The 24,598-nt window shown below is 46.3% G+C and overlaps 1 protein-coding gene across 1 annotated transcript; it reads left to right on the top strand.

Annotated features, from left to right (window-relative positions):
- Window positions 1–3,611: 3,611 nt before the first annotated feature.
- LOC149435082 (forkhead activin signal transducer 3-like) lies at window positions 3,612–21,950 on the top strand. The gene is made up of 4 exons (XM_089663035.1): window positions 3,612–3,688; window positions 3,789–3,880; window positions 4,274–4,401; window positions 21,265–21,950. The coding sequence occupies exons 1-4, from the start codon at window positions 3,612–3,614 to the stop codon at window positions 21,910–21,912; spliced, it is 945 nt and encodes a 314-aa protein (XP_089519161.1). The 3' UTR covers window positions 21,913–21,950.
- Window positions 21,951–24,598: the final 2,648 nt, after the last annotated feature.

Genomic DNA, 24,598 nt, shown 5'->3' with positions numbered 1-24,598 from the left:
AGAATAATGAAATTAAAATAAAATAATGAAAATCATATAATGTGACTCATCACTCCAATAGTGCAAAAACATGTATAGTGTCAGACCTAAAATAAATATCTGTGCCCCTCACTTCAAACCGTGCTCACACACTAAATTAATACAATATCTAAAAATGTGCCTTCCACTTGAAAACAAACGTGCTCATACACTTCATATATTAAATATTAGATCATGTATCAACACACCCCCTAACACTTGTCATGAATATTTGATTAATGATTTTATATCCTGTAAAACTGAGGGAGTTGTGTATTGTTTGGAGTGTGATTGTGGACTCCAATATATAGGCAGAACAAAGAGGCCACTGTGGAAAAGGCTCAGGGAGCATGTTCAAAATATTAATAAAGGATTTACAAAACATAGTGTCTCGAGACACTTTGCCATATATCATAATAAGGACCCCAGCAAAATGAAATTTTGGGGGATTGAGAAATTTAAGAAGCATTGGAGGGGGACTAATAAAATAAAATCGCTGAGTCAGGCTGAGTCCAGGTGGATGTATTGCATGAACACACTAGTTCCCAAAGGGTTAAATGTCGAATTCGACTTAAATTGCTTTATCAGTGACTTTTGAATTAGATATAAATTGCGTTACCAATATTTCTCTAATTTTAGTATAGATATTCTAATTGGTACTTATATGTGGTTTTACTATTATAATCAATTTCTCTTTTTATAAATTTCATTTAATTTTAATTTTATTTTTTTACTTTTAATTTTATGGCTGTTATAATTATTTAGTATGAAATATTGATTCTCTATGCATCAACTGTATTTATTAGGGTTGTATTCAATCATGTTAATGTGTGGGTAGATTGCATGATGAAGGGATAGATTTTTAGAATGTTTCTATTTTTATATATATATATTTATATATTTTAATTATATTCTGAGTGTCAGGTAGAACATAAGGTCATCCTCTCCATCCATCCCCTAGTGGTAGGTTGCAATTTAGCTCCTCAATATCTTTATATTGATGGGTATTATTTTTATATATATGTCCAATTTGTATAAGTCTTATTAATTTTAATATTATTGAAATAATGTATATTTTAATTATTTAGTTTACCGGGATTCCAGGACTCCGGTAAATAATGAAATCAGCGTGGGTATGTGGATTAAAGATTACGTTTTTTTCCCCACATAGTCTAAGGTGTAATATGTGGCATTTCAAATAAAGAAGGTCACCAAGAAAGTGGCCGCGGTTAGAATAGGGGTATGTCTCCGAGAAAATGGCCGCGGTCACCGCTGAATACATGCAAGGTATGCCGTGATTGCCGTTAATTAATAGGTCCAGTATAAAGGGAGGAGCTGCATTCATAATGCGATACCCCAAGGAAGTCACGAGCAGACAGTGACGTAACGCGTAGGTACGCGAGTACGCAGTTTCCGGTGCGCGGTGACGCACCTCCGGCGTGCGACGCCATCTTGGTATACCCAGGAAGTCCCACACACATGCAGTATACCCACACATCGGTGAGGAGGGAGAACTGCGAACTATGTGAGTGTTATTCCTTCTTTTGCAATAAAGGAGTCATATTTGCACTAATACTACACTTAGAGGGTCTCTTTTTTTGGCTCACTGGGCGGGTGAGCCACTGTTCTCTAGAGACATCTGGGCTGATTAGGGGCAATAGGAGCCCCACAAGGAGATCCACTGGAGGAAGAAGGCTGCTGAACCATATGATTTAAGGATCCAGGGTGATCCTGCAAGCGTGTTGGCCCCTAGGGGTCACAGGGAGGAGGTGAGGAGGCAATCTAGCCACATACAGAAGAAAAGTTTTGGCACAATCACAGAATTGTTGAACACCATTACACATTGCATGATTTTATTCATCACTGATTGAACATTTTTTTGATCATTTTGAAGAGTGGACACGTTTCTTGCACTTCAGCACTTTATGTTTAGCCCCATGTTTGTTAGGGGGTGTGTTGATACATGATCTAATATTTAATATATGAAGTGTATGAGCACGTTTGTTTTCAAGTGGAAGGTACAATTTTAGATATTGTATTAATTTAGTGTGTGAGCACGGTTTGAAGTGAGGGGCACAGATATTTATTTTAGGTCTGACACTATACATGTTTTTGCACTATTGGAGTGATGAGTCACATTATACGATTTTCATTCTTTTATTTTAATTTCATTATTCTCTTAGTATTTTGCAGTGAAGAGTCACATTGTATGCATTTATTTGATATGAGCGATTACCTCTAATACTTTTTCTTCTCTGTCTATTTCTCTTCCCTGGGACTGCTCCTTCCCTCTCCCCCCCCCCCTTTTTTTTTTTTTTTGTTTGTTTTTCTTTCCTTCTCTCATTCCCTCTTCATTCCCCTGACCCCCATGTGTTGCATCATCAGATTTATACGACATTGAACTGTAGATATGCCCTCCCCCAACTCTTTGCCAGGACAACTGTCCTTGAAAGTTCTCTCACTTAATGTTAAGGGCCTGAACACGCCAGAAAAGCGCTCCATGCTGCTTTCCTACTTGCATAAACAAAAAGCGGATGTAGTCTTTATCCAGGAGAAGCACTTCCGTCAAGATTCTATTCCCAAGCTTTTTAACTTCCGCTTTCCTACAGTTTTCCACGCCACTAATCCCTTAGCTAAATCGAAAGGGGTCGCCATCCTGCTCGCCAGACATCTCCCCTTTAATATGACAGATACTCTTCTGGATCCCAAAGGTAGATATCTGTTTATAAAGAGCTCCTTCGCCAATCGACCCAACACGTTTGCTAACGTTTATGCTCCCAACGCCAAACAGGTTTCGTTCACATGCTCGCTCAGCTCTGCCCTAGCCGCTTTCCAAACGGGTGTGCTGATATTAAGGGGAGATCTGAATGTCCCTTTAAGCCCATTGTTGGACTCCTCTTCGGGCAGCTCCTTTTTGCCTTACAAAGCTCTTAAGCAGATACGCTTACAATTACAACACTTGCAACTACACGATTCCTGGCGAACTCTCTACCCTACTGTTAAGGACTACACTTTCTGTTCCACACCACATAACAAATACTCTAGGATAGATTACTTCTTCTTGTCACAGTCAGATTTCCCACTCCTTCATGCTGCCTCCATAGAACCGATGGTCCTCTCCGATCACCATCCCATAACCATGACGTTGCGGTTTCCCGAAAAACACATATGCTCGAAGTACCGGCGCCTGGACGCTTCCCTTCTTACTGACATTGCTATTGAACAAGAGATCTGTTACAACCTGACTGAGTATTTCTCCTTGAATTGCTCTTCAGACACCTCTCCCCTCACGCAGTGGGAAGCCCATAAGTGTGTCATTCGCGGTACACTCATAGCTATAGCGACAAGACGTAAAAGAGACAGACGAGCGTTTGAAACTCTTTACGGACAGGATTCAATCTTTGGAAAAAGCCCATAAGCAGACTCTAGCTGCGTTGACCTTGTCAGAACTTACGAACACCCGCATACAACTTCTCACAGAATTGGGTACGGTGGTCAAAAAAAGATACATTCTTTCACAAAAATTGTACTATGAAGTCGAAAATAAGAGCAGGAAGTTTCTAGCTAGTGCTCTTCACGAGAAACGGTCCAGCATGACGGTACATAAAATCAGAGGCTCCGATGGCACGGTGGCTACATCCAACCCCGACATTGCCTCCCATTTCGAACAGTTTTATAAATCCTTATATAATCTCCCTCCTGAACATCCCCCTCTGCAGACCGACAAAATCCAGAGCTTCCCTGATCTCTGAATTCCTTCATCTTTATAGCCCAGCTGCTCTCTTTGAGGAACAGGCTCACTCTCTGGAAAAAGATCTGACCCTGATTGAGCAACAGTGCGCTGTAAAGCAGATGAAACCTGGTAAGAGCCCGGGTCCTGATGGTTTTTCAGTAGCATATTATAAATCCTTCCTAGACATCCTAGGTGCCCCTTTTCTTTCCGCTTTCAATACTCTCTCTCAGTCTCCCCAGTCACATTCCCGACTTTTAGAGGCTTACATTATGGTTATCCCCAAAAGCGGTAAGGACGATACTCTGGTTCCCAATTACAGACCTATTTCCCTGCTGAATGTTGACATCAAATTGTTCGTGAAAATTGTTGCTAAACGGCTCCTCCCCTTGCTTCCCGCCCTGATCAATTTAGATCAGGTGGGTTTTATCCCTGGTAGAGAAGCAAGGGACAACACCATTAAGGCCCTTAATCTCCAACATTGGCTTTGTAAATCTAACACTCCTGGATTTTTTCTTTCTTTAGATGCTGAAAAGGCCTTTGATAGGATTGCATGGGACTACTTGAAGGCGTCTTTGATGGCGTTGGGTTTGGGGGAGAGAATGCTAAACTTCATAATGGCCCTATATGCTGATCCAACAGCTCGAGTCCGGGTAAAGAGACACTTATCAAACCCCTTCCACCTAAGAAATGGAACACGCCAGGGTTGCCCCCTCTCCCCGCTCCTGTTCGTCTTATCCCTTGAGCCTTTGTTAAGGAAATTTGCTCAAATCCTGATATCAAAGGGATCAAGGCAGCAAAGAATATACTGTAAGCTTGCTGCTTATGCGGATGACATCCTCCTGTTTCTTGTCGACCCCCATACCACATTGCCGAATCTATTGAAAGACTTCGCTTTCTTTCAATTTCTGTCGAATCTTAAAATCAACTTCTCTAAGTCCTATGCTCTTAACATCTCTCTTTCCCCTGACCTGGTTTCATTTTGTCAGTCTCACTTTCCGTTTCAGTGGGAAAGGAATGCCCTCTCTTATCTTGGTGTGCAACTTACCTGTAATCTTGACGACCTCTACACCAAAAATTTCCTTCTCGCCCTTCGTTCTATACAGGAGGATCTCACTAAATGGCATCGCCCTTGCTTCTCTTGGTTCGGAAGGGCGGCGATACTAAAAATGAACATACTCCCCCGTCTACTCTCTCTTTTTCAAACATTGCCGATTCTTCTGCCACTCGCTTTTTTTGCCTTCTGTAAAAAATTGTGCTCCCTATTCCTTTGGGACCATAAGCGGCCACGCATTGCATTCTCCCAACTGATCCTTCCTAAACTTAGAGGAGGAATTGGGCTCCCTGACCTTCACCGCTATTATTGGGCTTGTCACCTTTCCCGCATAATCGATTGGCACGTCCGCTCGGCTACCAAAGATTGGGTCCATTTGGAGAATGCCTTTTCACCCTCACCCTTGGCGTCGATCCCATGGCTCCTACCAAGGCATACCCCTCAAGTCCTTCTCACACACCCTCTGCTGGGGCCCACCTTAAAAATTTTCCGCTTGGCTTGTAAGTCTGTATCCATTTCTGATATGCCCAACTCCTTAACCCAGACTTCCCTCCTGGCATGCATGAAGCCTTCCTGTCCAAACACTGGCCGCACCCTCAGATTATAGTAAAACACTTTCTTCATAAAGGCAGGATGAAAACATTTGCTGAATTACTAGACAGCCTGGGTATCTGTGATTTCCCTGTCTGGGCTTATCTCCAGATGAGACACTTCTTGCTTTCGCATAAAGACCGTCACAACTGGGCCCGTCCTCTTACCCTTTCGAATCCGCATGCTCTAAAGCCGAACCCCAAAAGCATTTGATCTCAGAGGTGTACCCCCTCCTTGTTGGGAGTAGGACCTACAATTCTCTTCCTTCATGCCGTGCATGGAACAGAGAGCTGGATACCAACCTGTCAGATTCAGATTTGGACCTAATTTTTAGTTACTCCCACAAATGCTCCCTCAATGTTTCGACGCAAGAAAACAGCTACAAACTGGCCTCCAGATGGTACCGAACTCCTTCAAGAATTCATCGCTACAACCCTTCCTTGCCCAACAGCTTTTTTTTTAGGATACTTTACATAAGTATAAAAAAACATGATACTCGTTATCGGGGTACAGCTCACCCTATACTGCGACGCAGCGCACCACATTGCAATATAGTTCCAGGCATACGATAAATACATTCGATAATACATTCACTCAGCGGTATGATGCCTGACGTGATGTGCGTGGCGGACGAATCCCCAGACCAACATGTCATGCATAACGCCGCTTACCCCGAGACCATAGCATCCTAAGACAAAGAACATTTCCTACCATTACAAAGTCATGCAAGATACGATTAGTTACAATATACAATAAGCATCGGGTGTGGGGGGGGGGGGAAAGGGTCACAGGCCCGAAGCTTTATTGAAAGGACAAAGACACGCAAGGGGGAGTAGGGGGAAGGGGAGATCTTCAGACGTCCTCTTCCTCCTTAAAGTCCATCAAGGTATAGTCCCTGAGCAGACTGAGGATCAGTCTGCGGCAGTCCTCAATGTACATCCTCTCCCGCTGGTGGATGAGGTGCTTCCTGGCGCACCATAAAGCGTCCTTAAAACAACACAGCACCCGCCAGGCGCTGTCAATGTCCTCCAGAGAAAACGTTCCACAGAAAAGTCCATTCAACACCCCAAAGTGTGTGATGGTTGTCTGTGGCACAAAGTGCTTGAGTTCAGGTTCCAGGGCCCTCAACAGGTCCTGAGCAAAAGAGCACTCCCAGAAAACGTGATGAACCGTTTCCTCGTGGATGATGCAGAAGGGGCAGTGTCTGTATCTGCTCAGGTTCCTGGCATGCATAAATGTCCTGAGAGGCAACCCCCCTTGGATTGCCATCCATGCCAGGTCCTTGTGCCTGTTGGTGAGGATGTTTGAAGAAACATTCCTCCAGACCACCTTGCAGGTGTCTGAAGGCAGGCCTGGAACCGACTCCAAAATGTCACTTGCTCTGATGAGCTTGTAAATGATCTTTGGCTTCCACAAGTCAGGCTTGACTCCCTGTAGCCCCTGCTCCTTGATAAACTTGAAGGTATCCAGGTAGTACCAAGGAGTGTCCCAGTTGTAGGGGATGGAACTGTCCCAATTGTCCCATCCGAGGGACCTCCAGAGAGGCAACAGGAAGAAGCGTGACATTACGTTCCTGCCAGAGTCCATAATCCTTTTTGGCAAAGTTCTGCGGATGCAGTTGCAGGCAAAGAACACCCTTAGTTGGGTGGCGATGTCGGGCACGCCCTTACCGCCCTTGAGGGGTTCCTTGAACATGACTGCCCTCTTCACTCTGTCCATCTTGGAGCCCCAGATGAAGTGAAACACCACCCTGGTGATGGCCTTACAGGTGTTGACCCGTGGGGGCCAGGCCTGGGTGAGGTACTGCAACACAGGGAGAATCTCGCTGCGGAGTACCAGTGTCTTCCCTTCGATGGTGAGGTCTCTGAGGCTCCAAAGTCCAAACTTTTGTCGCATCTTTGACAGTCTCTCCTCCCAAGACTTCAGGGCTGCACCCTCGGCACCAAACCAAACTCCCAGGATTTTCATGAAGTCTGTCTTGATGCCAAAGGGCATGGATGCAGAAGAAGGCAGGAACCACTTTCCGAACAGCATGACTTCTGACTTCCCGCAGTTGACTTTTGCCCCCGAAGCTTGGCCGAAGTCCTCGCAGGTCTGGACGAGCAGGTCGATGGAGCGCTGGTTGGCACAGAACACCGTTACGTCGTCCATGTAGAGCGAGCACTTCACTTCCCTTCTGTCTGGTCCCGGCGCGGTGATTCCCCCGATCTCTGGATTCCGTCTGATGCATTCGGCAAAGAGCTCTATACAGCAAACAAAAAGCAGAGGTGAAAGAAGGCAGCCTTGTCTGACCCCGGAGAGGACCGGGAAGGGGTCAGTTTTCCAGCCGTTCACCTGCACAGTACTACAAATGTCGTTATACATCAGGTCAACATACCGACAAAACATTTCCCCAAGACCAAACCTGCGCAGGGCTCTGCACATACACCCATGGGAGACACGGTCAAAGGCCTTTTCCTGATCAAGACTGACCAGGGCCGCGTGCACACGGCGGTCCTTGATGTATTGGACCGTGTCCCGGACGAGCGCTAGGCTGTCTGCAATCCTGCGGCCAGGAATGCCGCAAGTCTGATCCGGGTGGATGATCTGTCCGATGACGGCCTTCAGCCTGTTAGCCAGGACTTTGGCGAGGATCTTGTAGTCCACGTTCAGGAGAGAGATGGGACGCCAGTTTTTCAAGTCACATCTCTCCCCCTTACGCTTGTACAAGATCGTGATCATTCCCTCCCTCAACGAAGGAGGCATCCTGCCCTCCACCACCATCTCCTCGTACAGCTCGAGCAGGTCCGGGCCCACGAGGTCCCACAGCGCTACATAGAGCTCTGCTGGGAGACCATCGCAGCCCGGGGTCCTGCCCCGCCTGAAGGATTTAGCCGCAGAGTGCAGCTCCTCCAACGTCAAGGGGGCGTTGGTGGCCGACAAACCTGCAGGATCAATGGTGTTAGTGATACCTGACAAGAGAGAATCCTTGCCCAACAGCTGTTGGAGATGCTGGACGTCAGATGGGTCATTTCTCCACATCTGGTGGTCTTGCCCAATCATTCAACCATTCTGGCAAGAGGTCTATCGGATTGTGGTGTCTGTAACTACCTTACCATTGATTCTTTCTCTGACTTAGTTCCTCCTCCACTATTCCTCCCTTCCGTGGGGACAGTATTTTAAATCCTTAGCTATGCATATGTCAACGCAGCCAGACTCTGCTTACCTGTATTTTGGGGCTCCACTCGCCGTCCCTCCATACAAGATTGGCTTATCCGCTTGGGCAAAGTGGCGGAGATGGAAAAACTGATTGCGACTGCACTTGATACCCTGACCAAATTTTCCCACACTTGGGCCTGTTGGACTCACTTTCAGACCACCCCTGCATATCAGTCCCTCATGGACCAATCTACTTGATCTAATTCAGCTCACCCTCCTATGACACCCCTTTCTCTTTTTCCGAATGGCTGGCAATGTGTTTCCTTAAGTGTATCTGCCCCCATTTGCATGTCCCCTGTGGCGGTTCAGGTTCTGTCTACTTCTGTTTATATCCTAACGTATAGACGATGACACTTAATTCGCACGTTACTCCTCCCCTTATTCCACCCTCTCCCTTTGTCCTTCCTCCCCCTTTCCTCTACCCCCTCCCCCCCTTTTTTTTTTTTTTTTTCTCTTTTTCTTTCTCTTCTCTTTCATCTCTCCCATCTCCCACACTCTTTTCCTTTTCTTCTCACACACTCTTCTGCACTTTATGTAGTCTTCAAGAGATCATTGGGCATAACTACATCAATATTATCTTATACTTATTAGAGTCTCTACGACAGTTTTCATTTGTATTCAGATACCTTTGCTACATAACGACTGTCGCCACATTTTTTGTATGTGCACTACATTCGCCCCCCCATTGCGGGCCTATGCCTTGAGGTATATCTACATGAGGTTCTCTGTTATCAGCCTCTATTATGCCTTTTCATGCTGCCTGAGTATTACATGCATAACCCGGTTGTGGCCTAGTTATTTGTCGCTGTCTATGTTCTTGCATATGATCTCTGTTTTCTCATGTTGTACCTATTGATGACTGCCTTATCCTCTTGTATTTTACAAGTTCCTTTGTAATTCTGTAATTCACCAATAAACTTTTTTGAAATAAAAAAAGATAGGTACTTTATTGTCATTGCAACGTAAATCACAATGAAATTCTATAAAAAAAAAAACTCCACACACACATGAACATATAACATTCTCAACATGCACACATGTGAACATTGTCCCCATCCCCCCAGATAAAAGCCTAAAAGAAACGACGACCACAACATCAAGCCAAGTCACTTGGAGCGAGATAATAATACTCAAAATGACCATTTAGGGCCTTGATAGCTATTGGAAAGAAAGAAACCTTCCTCGAGTCGTTTTGTCCTCACCTTTTTTCTTTTTCCAACCTCCTGCCAGATGGTTTCCAGGTTTAGTAATTTATATTTACTAAAATAATTGCATTTCCATGTTCTGTGTACTGTGGGAGACCAGATATAGTGAATGCAGGGTCTGGGGAGAGCGGATATAGTGAATGCAGGGTCCGGGGAGATCAGATATAGTGAATGTAGGGTCCGGGGAGACTGGATATAGTGTATGCAGGGTCTGGGGAGACCAGATATAGTGAATGCAGGGTAAAGGGAGACCAGATATAGTGAATGCAGGGTCCGGGGAGACCAGATATAGTGAATTCAGGGTCCGGGGAGACCAGATATAGTGAATGCAGGGTCTGGGGAGATCAGATATAGTGAATACAGGGTCCAGGGAGACAAGATATAGTGCATGCAGGGTCCAGGGAGACCGGATATAGTGAATGCAAGGTCCGGGGAGACCAGATATAGTGAATACAGGGTCCGGGGAGACCAGATATAGTGAATACAGGGTCCGGGGAGACAAGATATAGAGAATGCAGGGGAGACTGGGGAGACCAGATACAGTGAATGCAGGGTCCGGGGAGACCGGATATAGTGAATGCTGGGTCCTGGGAGACCAGATATAGTGAATGCGGGGTCCGGGGAGAGCAGATATAGTGAATGCAGGGTCCGGGGAGAGCAGATATAGTGAATGCAGGGTCCGGGGAGAGCAGATATAGTGAATGCAGGGTCCGGGGAGAGCAGATATAGTGAATGCAGGGTCCGGGGAGAGCAGATTTAGTGAATGTAGGGTCCGGGGACACTAGATATAGTGAATGCAGGGTCTGGGGAGACCAGATATAGTGAACGCAGGGTCCGGGGAGACCAGATATAGTGAATGCAGGGTCCAGGGAGACCAGATATAGTGAATGCAGGGTCCATGGAGACCAGATATAGTGAATGCAGGGTCCAGGGAGACCAGATATAGTGAATGCAGGGTCCAGGGAGACCAGATATAGTGAATGCAGGGTCCTGGGAGACCAGATATAGTGAATGTAGGGTCCAGGGAGACCAGATATAGTGAATGCAGGGTCCTGGGAGACCAGATATAGTAAATGCAGGGTCCAGGGAGAGCAGATATAGTGAATACAAGGTCCGGGGAGACCGAATATAGTGAATGCAGGGTCCGGGGAGACCAGATATAGTGAATGCAGGGTCTGTGGTTTAGTAACACTTTAATACCTAAAAACTTAAAAGCAGATACCGGCTCTACTACGTCTCCTCTGGTGTAGAATGGAACCATGTCAGTCTTGGTCTTCCTAAAATCAGCTTTTAACTCCTTGGTCTCCCCAGTGTTTAGGGACAAATTGTTTCCCTCACACCACTCTACTGAATTGGCCACTTCTTCCCTGTAATGCTTCTCATCCCCTCTTGTGATGCAACCTACTATGGTGGTGTCATCTGAAACTTTGATGTTACGTTTTGTAGAAAAGCAGGGAGTGCAATCACAAGGGTATAGAGAGTAGAGAAGGGGACTCAATACACAACCATGTGGTACTCCTATGCTGACCACACCCTGGGATGACACATGCTTACTCAGTGTGACCCCCTGTGGGCGCTCTACCAGGAAATCCTTTATCCAAGAGTAGGGGTCTCCAAACCTTCTAAAGAAAGGGCCAGTTTAGTGTACTTTAGACTGTAGGGGGGCCATGGGAGTAAACAATGCCCGATCTTTGGTTTTATGGGGAGAAATAGTTGGTGTTAGTTGAAGGAATAGTGCCCTATTGTTGGTGTCAGTGGCAGGAATAGTGCCCTATTGTTGGTGTCAGTGGCAGGAATAGTGCCCTATTGTTGGTGTCAGTGGCAGGAATAGTGCCCCATCGTTAGTGTCAGTGGAAGGAATCGTGCCCCACTGTTGGTGTCAGTGGAAGGAATAGTGCCCCATTGTTGGCGTCAGTGGCAGGAATAGTGCCTCATTGTTGGTGTCAGTGGCAGGAATAGTGCCTCTTTGTTGGTGTCAGTGAAAGGAATAGTGCCCCATTGTTGGTGCCAGTGAAAGGAATAGTGCCCCATTGTTGGTGTCAGTGGAAGGAATAGTGCCCCCTTGGTGCCAGTGGAAGGAATAGTGCCCACCTTGTTGGTGTCAGTGGAAGGAATAGTGCCCCACTGTTGGTGTCAGTGGAAGGAATAGTGCCCCGTTGTTGGTGTCAGTGGGAGGAATAGTGCCCCATTGTTGGTGTCAGTGGAAGGAATAGTGCCCCATTGTTGGTGTCAGTGGGAGGAATAGTGCCTTACTGTTAATGTCAGTGGGAGGAATACTGCCGCATTGTTGGTGTCAGTGGAAGGAATGTTGCCCCATTGTTGGTGTCAGTGGGAGGAATAGTGCCTTACTGTTGGTGTCAGTGGAAGGAATAGTGCCTCATTGTCGGTGTCAGTGGAAGGAATAGTACCTCATTGTCGGTGTCAGTTGAAGAAATAGTGCCTCATTGTCGGTGTCAGTGGAAGGAATAGTGCCTTGTTGTCGGTGTCAGTGGAAGGAATAGTGCCTCGTTGTCGGTGTCAGTGGAAGGAATAGTGCCTCGTTGTTGGTGTCAGTGGAAGGAATAGTGCCTCGTTGTCGGTGTCAGTGGAAGGAATAGTGCCTCGTTGTCGGTGTCAGTGGAAGGAATAGTGCCTCGTTGTCGGTGTCAGTGGAAGGAATAGTGCCTCGTTGTCGGTGTCAGTGGAAGGAATAGTGCCTCGTTGTCGGTGTCAGTGGAAGGAATAGTGCCTCGTTGTCGGTGTCAGTGGAAGGAATAGTGCCTCGTTGTCGGTGTCAGTGGAAGGAATAGTGCCTCGTTGTCGGTGTCAGTGGAAGGAATAGTGCCTCGTTGTCGGTGTCAGTGGAAGGAATAGTGCCTCGTTGTCGGTGTCAGTGGGAGGAATAGTGCCTCATTGTCGGTGTCAGTGGGAGGAATAGTGCCTCGTTGTCGGTATCAGTGGAAGGAATAGTGCCTCGTTGTCGGTGTCAGTGGAAGGAATAGTGCCTCGTTGTCGGTGTCAGTGGAAGGAATAGTGCCTCGTTGTCGGTGTCAGTGGAAGGAATAGTGCCTCGTTGTTGGTGTCAGTTGAAGGAATAGTGCCTCGTTGTTGGTGTCAGTGGGAGGAATAGTGCCTTATTGTCGGTGTCAGTGGAAGGAATAGTGCCTCATTGTTGGTGTCAGTGGAAGGAATAGTGCCTCATTGTCGGTGTCAGTGGAAGGAATAGTGATTCATTGTTGGTGTCAGTGGAAGGAATAGTGCCTCATTGTTGGTGTCAGTGGAAGGAATAGTGATTCATTGTTGGTGTCAGTGGGAAGAATAGTGCCCCATTGTTGGTGTGACTGGCAGGAATAATGCCTCAAAGGCCAGATAAAGGCAATCAGAGGGCCACATCTGGCCCCAGGGCTGTAGTTTGGAGACCACTGTCCAAGAGCAAAGGGAAGGGGGCATATTCAGCTTCAGCATCTTCCCCACCAATAGATCTGGGATAACGGTATTAAAAGCCGAACTCTAGTCAATGAACAACATTCTTCCATAGTTGCTGGAGTGTTCCAGGTGACATAAAGTGTTACTAAACCCACAACAGTACAATCAGTCTGGCATTGTATGCTGGCTGATCACTGAAGACTGGGAAATGTGAAAACATTTTACTTCTGACTGCTGCTGACTGCTGGTGCTTGTAGTTGTTTTATTTTCTTCTTTGGGTCTTGCTAAAAGATTTTACTTTTTTAAATCCCTTTTTCTGTCACTTTTTTTTCTTCCTTTCCTTGTCTTCCTTCACTCTTCTAATTAAGGGGCGGGGTTAATTGGTCCCAGGTGATACAGGTCCTATATAACTTGCTGTGGAGCTCACTCTGAGCTTGCCTGTATTTTGCTTGCTGGACCTTTAACTAAGTCAGCGGTTCGCGACCCCTTTGGGGGTCGAACGACGCTTCCACAGGGGTCGCCTAAGACCATCGGAAAACACATATTTCCGATGGTCTTAGGAACCGAGACACCGCTCCTCGCCACCGCCGCTGCCACCGCCGTCTCCAGGTGTGGGCGGGATGACATGCCGCCCCTGTCATCTGGACACACCTCGAGATCAATCCTCGCCTGTGATTGGCCGCCGGTACTGTAGCTCAGGAGAGGCACACAGGCGGCCAATCACCGGCAAGGAGGTGGAGCTTGGAGAGGAGGAGCCGAGCGGCACCGCGAAGATCGAGCGAGTGAAGAGGAGGACAGCGGCCGGAGAAGGAAGACATCTGACAGGTAAGTGTCGGTACCATGGGAGAGGGAGGGAGCGAGCGAGCCCAGGCTGGAGCAGGAGTCTGCAAGGTAAGTATCATTGGTGTCAGTGGGAATAGTGCCCCATCATTGGTGTCACTAATACCAATGATGGGGCACTATTCCTCCCACTGACACCAACGATGGGACACTATTCCTCCCACTGACACCAACGATGGGGCACTATTCCTCCCCCCACTGACACCAACGATGAGACACGATTCCTCCCCCAAATGACACCAACAATGGGGCACTATTCCTCCCCCACTGACACCAAGGATGGGGCACGATTCCTCCCCCCACTGACACCAACGATGGGGCACAATTCCTCCCCCCACTCACACCAAGGATGTAGCACAATTCCTCCCCCCACTGACACCAAGGATGGGGCAGTATTCCTCCCCCCACTGACACCAAGGATGGGGCACTATTCCTCCCACTGATACCAATGATGGGACACTATTCCTCCCACTGATACCGATGATGGGGCACTATTCCTCCCACTGATACCGATGATGGGACACTATTCCTCCCACTGATACCGATGATGGGGCACTATTCCTCCCACTGATACCAATGATGGGGCACTGTTCCTCCCACTGATACCAATGATGGGGCACTATTCCTCCCACTGATACCAATGATGGGGCACTATTCCTCCCACTGATACCAATGATGGGGCACTATTCCTCCCACTGATACCAATGATGAGGCACTGTTCCTCCCACTGATACCAATGATGGGGCACTATTCCTCCCACTGATACCAATGACGGGGCACTATTCCTCCCACTGATACCAATGACGGGGCACTATTCCTCCCACTGACACCAATGACGGGACACTATTCCTCCCACTGACACCAATGACGGGACACTATTCCTCCCACTGACACCAATGACGGGGCACTATTCCTCCCACTGACACCAATGACGGGGCACTATTCCTCCCACTGACACCAATGACGGAGCACTATTCCTCCCACTGACACCAATGACGGGGCACTATTCCTCCCACTGACACCAATGAAGGGGGCACTATTCCTCCCACTGACACCAATGACGGGGCACTATTCCTCCCACTGATACCAATGATGGGGCACTATTCCTCCCACTGACACCAATGATGGGGCACTATTCCTCCCACTGATACCAATGATGGGGCACTATTCCTCCCACTGATACCAATGACGGGGCACTATTCCTCCCACTGACACCAATGATGGGGCACTATTCCTCCCACTGACACCAATGACGTGGCACTATTCCTCCTACTGCAAAATTACAGTTATGAAGTAGCAACGAAAATAATTTTATGGTTGGGGGTCACCACAACATGAGGAACTGTATTAAGGGGTCGCGGCGTTAGAAAGGTTGAGAACCACTGCACTAAGTGGACATTTAATAAGTGGAGTTAAATAAAAAATGGAGTTGGAAACAGGAGATTATAAGAGGAGTCTACTAACCTGTAAGTGACAAGTGATCTTTCCTGTTAGTATTGTGATGGGATATGAGTGCTAGCGGGGTGGAAGGTTTGTGCAGTGCACAGTGTGCCGCATGTATGCAACAATGGAGCAACAGCTCCGGGATGGATACCGCTGTGACAGATGTGAGCGGCTTGCCTTTCTAGAATCTCGTGTTAGAGGTCTGGAGGAGAAAGTTGCAACGCTGGGCAGAGCTATCAACCTTGAAAGGGGTCTTCTGCTCTCTGAGCAGGTAGCTAATGGGACTGATGTGGAGGGCAGAGGGGATAATTAGGATTATCAGGTAGGAAGATGGGTTACTGTAATGAGGGAGTGGTAGGGGCTCATAGAGAAGGAAGGCTGGCCCTGGGTTTGAGCACCCAAACAGGCTGGGCAAGTTGGTTGAAGATGTGGGGGTGGCACCCCTGGATGTCACTGCTATCCCTAACAGCCGGGATGGCAGACCATCTGGGAGGGGTGGTGAGGGTAGTGCAGGAAGGCTTAGACAGCTGGTGGTAGTAGTAGTAGGATTCTATGACCAGAAGGACTGATAGAATTTGTCGCCAGGATCACCTCAACCGAATGGTTTGCGGTCTCCCTGGTGCCAGGGTTCGGCATGTGGTGGACCGGGTTAATAAATTACTGGGAGGGGCTGGGCATGACCCAGCGGTCTTGGTTCATGTTGGAACCAATGACAGAATACATGGAAGATGGAGGCTGCTTAAAAATCAATTTAAAGAATTAGGCTGCAAGTTGCAGGAAAGAACCTCCAAGGTGATATTCTATGAAATATTACCTGTGCCATGCGCAACTCGGGAAAGATGGGGAGATTAGAGAACTCAATGCATGGCTGAAGACCTGGTGTAAGAGGGAAGGATTTGGGTTCCTAAAGCACTGGGCTGACTTTTCATTGGGGTGCAACCTATATGTTAGAGATGGTCTGCTGTGCTGGGGGAGAGGTTTAAGGGAAGGCTGGAGGAGTATTTAAATTAGGATCAAGGGGGGAGGGAGAATTAGATTATAACTGGGTAGACAGATCAGACGGGTCAGTACTTATTGGTGGGTGGAATGGGGGAAGATGGGGGGAAGGCTATGGCTGATAAGACCGTTCCCATGATGCAAACAACCAGTGGAATCGGTACCATTTGTATGACAATAAATATGCAAAATACGTGTGAACAAGGTGTCAGTGTTTGTTCAACAATGCCAGAAGTCTGTCAAGCAAAATAGGTGAGTTGGAATCTTTTTTGCATGGAGAGCTATGATTTAATTGGTATTGCTGAATCTTGGCTTCATTCTTCGCTTGACTGGACCATTAATATTCCTGGCTATGTTCTCTTTCGGAGAGACAGAGTAATAGGAAAGGTGGTGGTGTCTGTCTCTATATGAGAAGTGATCTCAGAGCGAGTGTAAAAGAGGACCTAGTTGATGGGGAGTGTGATGAGGCTGAAGTATTATGGGTGGAACTGCACATGGGGGTGCATACTAAGGTAGTCATTGAAGTTTGTTATAGGCCTCCCAGTGTTAATGAGGAGATGGAGACTCGGCTCCTTACACAGATCTAAAGGTCTGGGACAGTGATAATAATGGGGGATTTTAACCACCTGGAAATTGACTGGAGTAATGGTACTGCAGGAACAGTTAAAGGGCAAACCTTTTTAAACCTACTACAGGACAATTTTATGGTACAATTCATAGAGGCCCCAACTAGGAATGATGCTCTGCTGGACCTGGTAATCTCAAACCATGCAGAGCTTTTTACGAATGTGCATATAAAAGAACATCTGGCTAGCAGTGACCATAACATGAATTCATTTATTAACTGTAAACGGTGAGCACATACAGGAAAAATAAAAACCGCTTAAGTTCAAGAGGTAATTTTCCAAGACTTAGACTGGGAGGGAATATTGGCATTGATGAACACAACACAGAAATGGGAGTTCACACTGCAAAATATAATCCCATGGGCAACAAGTTTAAAAGGCTAAAAATCAAACTTATGTGGCTGATAGCCAAAGTTAAAAAGGCTATAGATAATAAGAGAAGAACTTTTATTAAATAAAAAAATGAAGGATCACTATTATCGTTTAAACATTACAAAGAATATAACAGAATATGGAAAAAGGAAATAAAGGCCGCAAAAATTGAAAACTAACAACAGATTGCAAAAGATAGCAGGACCAACCCCAAAAAATTCTTCAAATATATTAATAGTAAGAAGGTCCGGTCCGAGCATGTAGGCCCTTTACTAAATAATCTAGAGGGGGTGACTGGGGACAAAGAGAAGGCAAATTTATTGCCTTCTTCAGCTCTGTATATACAAAGGAGCATGTGGGAGCTCTTGTTCATAATGGGCATGGTACTGATACAGCTCCAGATGATCCACATTGGCTCACAATTGATATGATCTAAAAATATTTATACAGAATAAAGGTGACTAAAGCCCCTGGACCAGATGGCATACACCCACAGGTCCTTAAAGAATTGAGCTCTGTCTTTTCAAAGCCATTGTTTCTAATTTGTAGGGGCTCTTTAATGACTGGCATAGTACCACTGGATTGCTGTAAGGCCAATGTGGTGCCTATATATAAAAAGGTCAAAATCTTTACCAAGTAATTACAGACCTGTTAGTTTAACTTCTATAGTTGGGAAGATACTGGAGAGTTTAATAAAAGACCACATAGATGAGTTCTTGCTGGAAACAAATATTTTAAGCAACAGACAGCATGGATTCATGAAAAACAGAAGTTGTCAAACAAATCTGATTTCTTTTTGAGGGGGTGAGCAAAACCTTGGACAGGGGTGGCGGTGGACGTGGTATACTTGGATTTTGGAAAAGTGTTTGACACAGTTCCCCACACACGGCTAACTTGTAAGGTAAAGTCTACGGGCTTGGAAAAATCCATATGTAAATGGATAGAAAACTGGCTAAAAGATCGTGTTCAGAGTAGTTAATGAATGGTCTGGGGTCATCAGTGGTGTACCCCAGGGTTCAGTGTTGGAACCCTTTTTTACTAGGGGGAGTACAACTGGGGAATCAATGGTGAAGGATCTGGGGGTTCTGGTAGATCACAATCCTAATAATGGCATGCCATGCCAAGCTGAGGCTTCTATAGCTAGCAAAATCCTCTTATATTAAGAGGTATAGACTCCAGAGAGATCATATTACCCCGGAGCAAATAATTAGTAAGACCTCATTTGGAATATGCAGTTCAGTTTTGGGCACCAATTCACAAAAAGAACATTGGGGAACTGGAGAAAGTACAGAGAAGGGCAACCAAACTGATATGAGGCATGGAGGAGATCGGCTATGAGGAAAGATTAGAGGAACTGAGTTTATTCTCTTGAAGAGGAGATTAAGGGGGGATATGATCACCATGTATAATACACAAGGGGGGGATATGATCACCATGTATAATACACAAGGGGGGGATATGATCACCATGTATAATACATAAGGGGGGATATGATCTCCATGTATAATACACAAGGGGGGGGATATGATCACCATGTATAATACACAAGGGGGGGGGATATGATCACCATGTATAATACACAAGGGGGGGATATGATCATCATGTATAATAAGGGGGGGATATGATCACCATGTATAATAAGGGGGGGATATGATCACCATGTATAATACATAAGGGGGGGGATATGATCACAATGTATAAATACATCAGTGGTTCATATAGTGAACTTGGTGTAGAGTTATTCACTCTGAGGTCATCAGAGGACAAGGGGGCACTCTTTATGTCTGGAGGAAAAGAAATTTAATCTCCAAAACACAAAGGTTTCTTCAGTGAGAGCTGTGAAAATGTGGAATAGACTCCCTCAAGAGTTGGTTCTGACCAGCTCAGTGGATTGCTGTAGGAAAGTCCTGGATTCTTTCTTGGATACACAGAATATAACTGGATATAACATTTATAGGTAAAGTTGATCCAGGGAATATCCGATTGCCTCTCGGGAATCAGGAAGGATTTATTTTTTCCCCAGCAGGTGCAAATTAGATCATGCTTTGCTGGGGTTTTTTGCCTTCCTCTGGATCAACTGTGGGTATAGGATTATTACTTTTTTTTTCAGCCTAACTAACTATATGCAGTAAAGAATGCTTGTTATACTCACCGTGGAACCTAAGGGGTTAATCCTCTGCGGTGTGTAAAAATGCTGTTTGATCCTGTCTTCTGATTCTCCCCTTAGTGTTCCCCCTGTTACATCCTGATAAGACATATCGTGTGAAGACACTCTGCACATGCTCAGTTTGGTGTGTATTGCTAGAGGTTTTTTCTTGGGACAGTACATGAAATTAGCACAGGGCCAATCAGCATTGTCCAGAGGTCAGGGGTTCTGCATGCCACTAAAGAAGAAAGTAAGCTCCTACAAGCTTAAGCCAGTGCTCTACTGGACACTGATAGAAGTCAAGACTGCTATATACTGCTGATGAGAAGGTATTTAGCAGTTTATATTTACTAAAATAATTGCATTTCCATATTCTGTGTACTGTGGGAGACCAGATATAGTGAATGTGGAGTCCAGTGTTTAGTAACACTTTAATACCCCAAAAAAACTTAAAAGCAGATACCCACTCTACCACTTCTCTGGTGTAGACTGGAACCATGTCAGTCTTGGTCTTCCTAAAAACCATTAACTCCTTGGTCTCCCCAATGTTTAGGGACACATTGTTTGCCCCACACAACAAGCATCTAAACTACCTGGTGAAGCTGTTTTGATGCATTTTTAACACCAATCCCTCAAAGAACTTCATTATTACCGGGGTGAGCACAATTGGCCTATGGTCCTTCAAACTATCTGTTTGCTACTTTTGGTTTGGGAGTAATAGTAGATTTTTAAGCAGGTTGGAATCACAACCAATGATGATGATTAGTTAAGACCCCTGCAAGGTGGTTGGCTCAAGAAAATTGTATAATGTATGGCCAGCCTAATGCTGGTGCACTCAGAATCTGGTGCAGCTGTGCATGGTAGTCAATCAGCTTCTTACCTCTGCTTGCTCAATTAGGATTTGTCAGTAAAACCTGGAAACTGATTAGGTATTTATGCAGAAGTGAACTTGATTTTGCACTCTCTAGCTTTAGTAAATACACCCCGGTATGTGTAGATGTCCACTCTGCTTCATTACTCTACCTTGTGTTTTTACCCTCCCTCATCCTCCCATTACCCCACACTGATTCTACCTATTGCATCATTATATTCTTCATATGACCACCCCAGGGCATTGCCACCTCCTCTACTGCAGGTTTGACCCTCTTCTTCCTTTCAGCACAGAGTATTGTCCCCCCCCCCCCCCCCCAGCGCAGGGCATTGCTCTATCTTCCAGTGGAGGGAATTGCCCCTCCTGCAGCAACCATTCCTTACCATTCTCCCAGAATTTTCAAATTGCCAGAAACATCACAGGAGGGGCAGAGACAACACTGCAATAGGTTGATTTTTGTATTTTGTATATTTGTGCATACTTAGATTTATATACAATTTTGATTAAAAAAAAAAGAACTCCAGCTAAAATCTTAGCACACCTGATGGGGGATCCTACGGTTTTCCACTCTATAGAAAGCAAACCTTTTTAATTTTGTACATATATTATCCATGTAAAGTATAACCATTTATGATAATAGGGGCAGATCCGGGGAAATTATTTGTCTGTATTATAAATAGGCCATAAGGATTGGTTACCTGACCCGTAATAGATTTGTGTGAATTTGCTGTGCCGGTCTACGCCTCCAATGTCTTCTCACTCTTTGCAGGTCCTAAAAGATCCACTAAAGCCGCAGGCTAAGGGCAACTACTGGATGGTGGATGTGAGCCAAATTCCTGAGGATGCCATGAAGCTGCAGAAAACGGGAGGCACCCGGCAAGAAGGCTACCCTCCTGACCTGGCTCCTTGTATCCTGCATGGACAGCCCTACAGATCTGTAGACTTTCACCACCCCCATCTTTCAAAAGACAATACTGTGGTCGGATCAGATGCAGAGGCTGGTCCCTCAGTACAAACCCAACCCCCAAATATAGATCCTGCCGCAACCTTCCCAAACATCTTATGGAACCTTCCAAAGTCATATTCAAAATGCATGGCCCCTAATGTGGTGTCCCCTCCCAGCATTCACCCTCTCCTTTACTCCAACTTCCCCTCTTCCTCTGTGACTACATGCCTACCCCATACTCAAGCTCCACCTGAGCGGAGGGATATTTACACTCCCAGTCTGATGCCTCCCCTGCCCAGACCCTCTGAAGCCAGAACCAGAATATCCTCTTCAGATTTCCCTCCCAATAATACGGTCTTTGACATCCCAGTGTATCCACACCACGGGGGGGGGCTACATACTCAAAACATCTATGGGCCAAAATTTTCTCAGGGTGGGGTGTACCCAGGGTACAGACCCAATGGTTACTGATTGGCCAGTTGTTGAGACAAGGCTGGTTTTGGGCTAGTCACTTTTGCCTCAAGGACTAGCTGAACTTCAAGTCTTACCCAATGATGTTGGCACCCAATGTGGCACATGGTCCAGCGGAGGTGGCACCAAACAGGACCTACAGTCCAAAGGCATTTGTCAATTATGTATATATCAGTCATTTTCTATCATGTCTGTTTCTTTTTACTTCAAATAAAATTGAATTTGTTTTTTAATCTCAAGTGATGTAAAAGCTTTGTTATTTGAAAAAAAAAAAAAACATGTCATACTTACCTTCTCTGTGCAGTGGTTTTGCACAGAGCAACCCGGATCCTCTTCTTCTCAGGTCCCCTGCCGGTGCTCATGGCTCCTCCCCTCTTGACCAGTTCCCCCAATAGTAAGCCTCTTGCTATGGGGGCACTGGTGCGTGCTAACTCCTGAGCCGCACTCTGTGCATTCATAAGACACAGAGCAGCTGCTCAGTCCCGCTCTGAGTCATTTTGTCCTCACCTTTTTCTTTTCTGAACCTCCTGCCAGATGGTTTCCAGGTTTAGTATTTACTAAAATAATTGCATTTCCATGTTGTGTACTATGGGAGAGCTGATATAGTGAATGCAGGGTCTGGGGAGAGTGCATATAGTGAATGCAGGGTCTGGGGAGAGTGCATATAGTGAATGCAGGGTCTGGGGAGAGTGCATATAGTGAATGCAGGGTCTGGGGAGAGTGCATATAGTGAATGCAGGGTCTGGGGAGAGTGCATATAGTCAATGCAGGGTCTGGGGAGAGTGCATATAGTCAATGCAGGGTCTGGGGAGAGTGCATATAGTCAATGCAGGGTCTGGGGAGAGTGCATATAGTCAATGCAGGGTCTGGGGAGAGTGCATATAGTCAATGCAGGGTCTGGGGAGAGTGCATATAGTGAATGCAGGGTCTGGGGAGAGTGCATATAGTCAATGCAGGGTCTGGGGAGAGTGCATATAGTGAATGCAGGGTCTGGGGAGAGTGCATATAGTCAATGCAGGGTCTGGGGAGAGTGCATATAGTCAATGCAGGGTCTGGGGAGAGTGCATATAGTGAATGCAGGGTCTGGGGAGAGTGCATATAGTGAATGCAGGGTCCGGGGAGAGTGCATATAGTGAATGCAGGGTCCGGGGAGAGTGCATATAGTGAATGCAGGGTCCGGGGAGAGCGCATATAGTGAATGCAGGGTCCGGGGAGAGCGCATATAGTGAATGCAGGGTCCGGGGAGAGCGGATATAGGGAATGCAGGGTCCGGGGAGAGCGCATATAGGGAATGCAGGGTCTGGGGGGACTGGATATAGGGAAATGCAGGGTCCGGGCAGAGCGGATATAGGGAATGGGGGGACCAGATATAGTGAATGCAGGGTTTAGTAAAACTTTAATAGCTAAACACTTAAAATCATATACCGGCTCTACCATGTCTCCTCTGGTGTAGAATAGAACCATGTCAGTTTTGGTCTTCCTAAAAACCGTTAACTCCTTGATCTCCCCAATGTTTAGGGACAAATTGTTTGCCTCACACCACAATGGTCACCTGGTCACAAAACTACCTGGTGAGGCTGTTTTGATACGTTTTAACACTAATCCCTCAAAGCACTTCATTATCGGGGTGAGCACAATCCTTCAAACTATCTATGTTTGCTACTTTTGGTATGGGAGTAATAGTAGATTTTAGGCAAGTTGGAACCACAGCCAATGATAATGATCAGTTAAATATATTAGTAAAGACCCCTGCAAGGTGGTTGGCTCAGGTCTTAACAGCCCTCCCTTGGACCCCATCTGGACCCACAAATTGACAGATTTAAATGCCTGACTCACCTCGTGTTCCTGTATCACAGGTGCGGCATCACCCATGTGCGAGCTCAAGAAATTGTTTGCCGGGGTACTGCATCCTCTTGTGAGAAAAAGCTGTTGAATTCTTCAGCCCGTTGGTGTCAGGGCAGGGGCCGAGGAACGGACAGGCAGGCCTAACAATGTAACGCACTGGCTGACGACAACCACCACCCACAGACCGAAGTCCCTCAGGGCGCGGAGTCTAAGTCCCAGGCTGCCCTTCACCAGGGCCCCTGATGGTGGGGATGGACTTGATGCAGCCAGGAACCAGGTCGCGGCCCCTGAGGCACCTCAGCTGCGGTAATGGCCGCCGCCAATGGCGTGTAGCTGGTGGAAGAGGCAAAAGAGTAGTCAGACAAGCCGGGTTCAGCAACAGGACAAAACAGTACAGGACAGCAGACGAGAATCACAGGTCACGAGCCGGGTTCAGCAACAGAGGGTCAGATCAAAGGAGAATACAAAGAATAGTCAAGTCACAAGCCGAATCAGATACCAGGAGAGTCACGAGAGTCAGAACAGAGTAATAGCAACACAAAGACACAAGTGCAAAGAGCATGTGCGGGCCACAGGCTTATATGTCATCAGCCACACCCCTCTGGGGGATGGACCACAGAGACCTGAAGGCATAAAAGGATTCCCATCATGCACAGCAGAATCCAAGATGGACGCCAGCACATGGAGTAACATAACCTCAGGGAAAAGGTAGGACCTTGACAATTGGATAATAAAATGTGCACCCTGGTGAGTGTTCTCTCTGTGGTTTAGGATATCCTGTATCCCTTTCCAACCTTCCCGTACATCATTCTCTCTGCAGTATTCAATTTTAGGTTTGCTC

Source organism: Staurois parvus, unplaced genomic scaffold, assembly GCF_062004578.1.
Source record: "Staurois parvus isolate SC_StPar_1 unplaced genomic scaffold, SC_StPar_1.0 ptg001615l, whole genome shotgun sequence".
Classification (NCBI taxonomy): domain Eukaryota; kingdom Metazoa; phylum Chordata; class Amphibia; order Anura; family Ranidae; genus Staurois; species Staurois parvus.
This window is presented reverse-complemented; position numbering and strand designations above follow the sequence as displayed.